This window comes from Chaetomium globosum, genomic scaffold (assembly GCF_000143365.1).
Source record: "Chaetomium globosum CBS 148.51 scaffold_7 genomic scaffold, whole genome shotgun sequence".
Lineage (NCBI taxonomy): Eukaryota > Fungi > Ascomycota > Sordariomycetes > Sordariales > Chaetomiaceae > Chaetomium > Chaetomium globosum.
This window is the reverse complement of record NT_165982.1, coordinates 2389685-2391202: the sequence shown is the minus strand read 5'-3', so window position 1 is coordinate 2391202 and position 1518 is coordinate 2389685. Positions and strand designations below refer to the sequence as shown.

General features: G+C 53.6%; 1 protein-coding gene across 1 annotated transcript in view; it reads right to left on the bottom strand.

The window, feature by feature from the left end:
• Window positions 1-387: 387 nt before the first annotated feature.
• Window positions 388-1518, bottom strand: part of CHGG_10338 (uncharacterized protein) — a gene marked incomplete at both ends in the record, with an annotated part of 2914 nt that continues 1783 nt past the window's right edge. Inside the window, 3 exons of the mRNA XM_001228264.1 lie at window positions 388-831; window positions 890-911; window positions 1028-1375. Coding sequence (XP_001228265.1) covers window positions 388-831; window positions 890-911; window positions 1028-1375 — 814 coding nt within the window. The remainder of the gene's footprint in view (window positions 832-889; window positions 912-1027; window positions 1376-1518) is intronic.

The following is a 1518-nucleotide window of genomic DNA, read 5'->3' as shown; positions in this document are numbered from 1 at the left end:
CCCAATAGTAGATCACTCTTCCTCTTTGAGAAGATAGTCATCTGTCTAATCCCAAGTCAACCCCATCTCTATCGAGATCAAGTAGGAGTTTCCATAGTCAAGGCTTCAACCTCAAGATCTAAGGCCTTATTCCTTATATGCCTTTCTTCGAGATTCTGCACTTCCTTCAACGGCCTAAGTACATTTACCTTGGTCCCACCGCCTACTCGTGAACACGCCACGAGGGTACCCAGGCTTCTTGCTGCATAGCCTCCCACTGCGCAAGCAACGGCTGGGTTGGGTCTTCATTGAAATGCATATCTCGTCGGAATAGGCCTGTCTCGGCGTACCGTGGGCCCTGTACAACGCCAATTGTGGGGATTGAAATGTCGTTCGAGGTGTAGGCTATTAAGGTAGCCTCGGCCTATCATAGAACCCCGATTCCGATACAATGAGGCGACCCTCTGCATCGTGGGTCGGCGCCGGAGGGTCTGGGTGGGGAGTAATGGCTGGTGGACGCTGGATTGTTTTAAAACCCGCTGCGCCTGGCAATGGGACCTGGGTAGAAGACATCGCCTGCTCCTTTTCCTCTTGTATAGAGAACATGAAGACGCGGCCACTAGCGTCCCCAACGACGAGGCGCGTCTTGTCCGGGCAGAACATGCCTGCTGTTATAGGCGCCGGGGCCTGGATGAGATTTCGAACGAGTGGCTTGCTCAGGGAGCGGATGTTCCAGACTTTAACCACTCCATCAGACGAACCGGTGTAGAACCGATCTGGGGTGGTTCCCCACGCGCAAAACTTCACTCCAACGTCTTCACGTTCCCGATCTCCCCGGTATTCGTCAATCGGCTGTCCGTGCCGAAGGACGTGAATGGGCTTGTCGCCCCGAGCTGTGTCCCATACGTACGTGTTGCCATCCGTGCAGCCAGCTAAGTGACGTAGCAGAACGAGAAGCTGTTTGGCCTAGAAAAGAAGCAAGAGTTAGTAGGGCCGATTTTAGATACCACCAAGTAAAATAACCAAAAAAATAAAAAAAAAAACCTACATGATTGTTAATTCGTTGATGTCAACTGCTGTGCAGTCGAGCGTTTTGATGGGGCTATACGCTTTGACACCAAACTCGTCTTGATCAGCGGGCCGGAAGATCCTGATCTGCGTATGCACACTAGGTTCCAGTTCAAGACCTAGCGGCGACGTGGCAGCGATGAAACAGTCCTGCGATGGATGCCACAAGACCTCGAATACGTTCTGTGTCGTGGCCGATGTGACACGCCACCGCTCGCCGGTGACGCCATCCCACAAACACAACTCGCCCGAGTCCCGGCGAAGCTCAGGGATATCGTTATCGTCCCCCGTCCGGCTTCTCGGCGAGTAACCAACCAACAGAAGGTGCCTGACGTTGGGTGCAAGCTCTCACTGCATCGTCGCAGGTAGTATGCCCACTTTTCGGTGGACACGGGATTCTCTCTCTCGTCAGTAACGCGGGAGCACGAGTGGGATCGAAAAGGGGTCCTCGAGATGTCGGTAGCATCGACG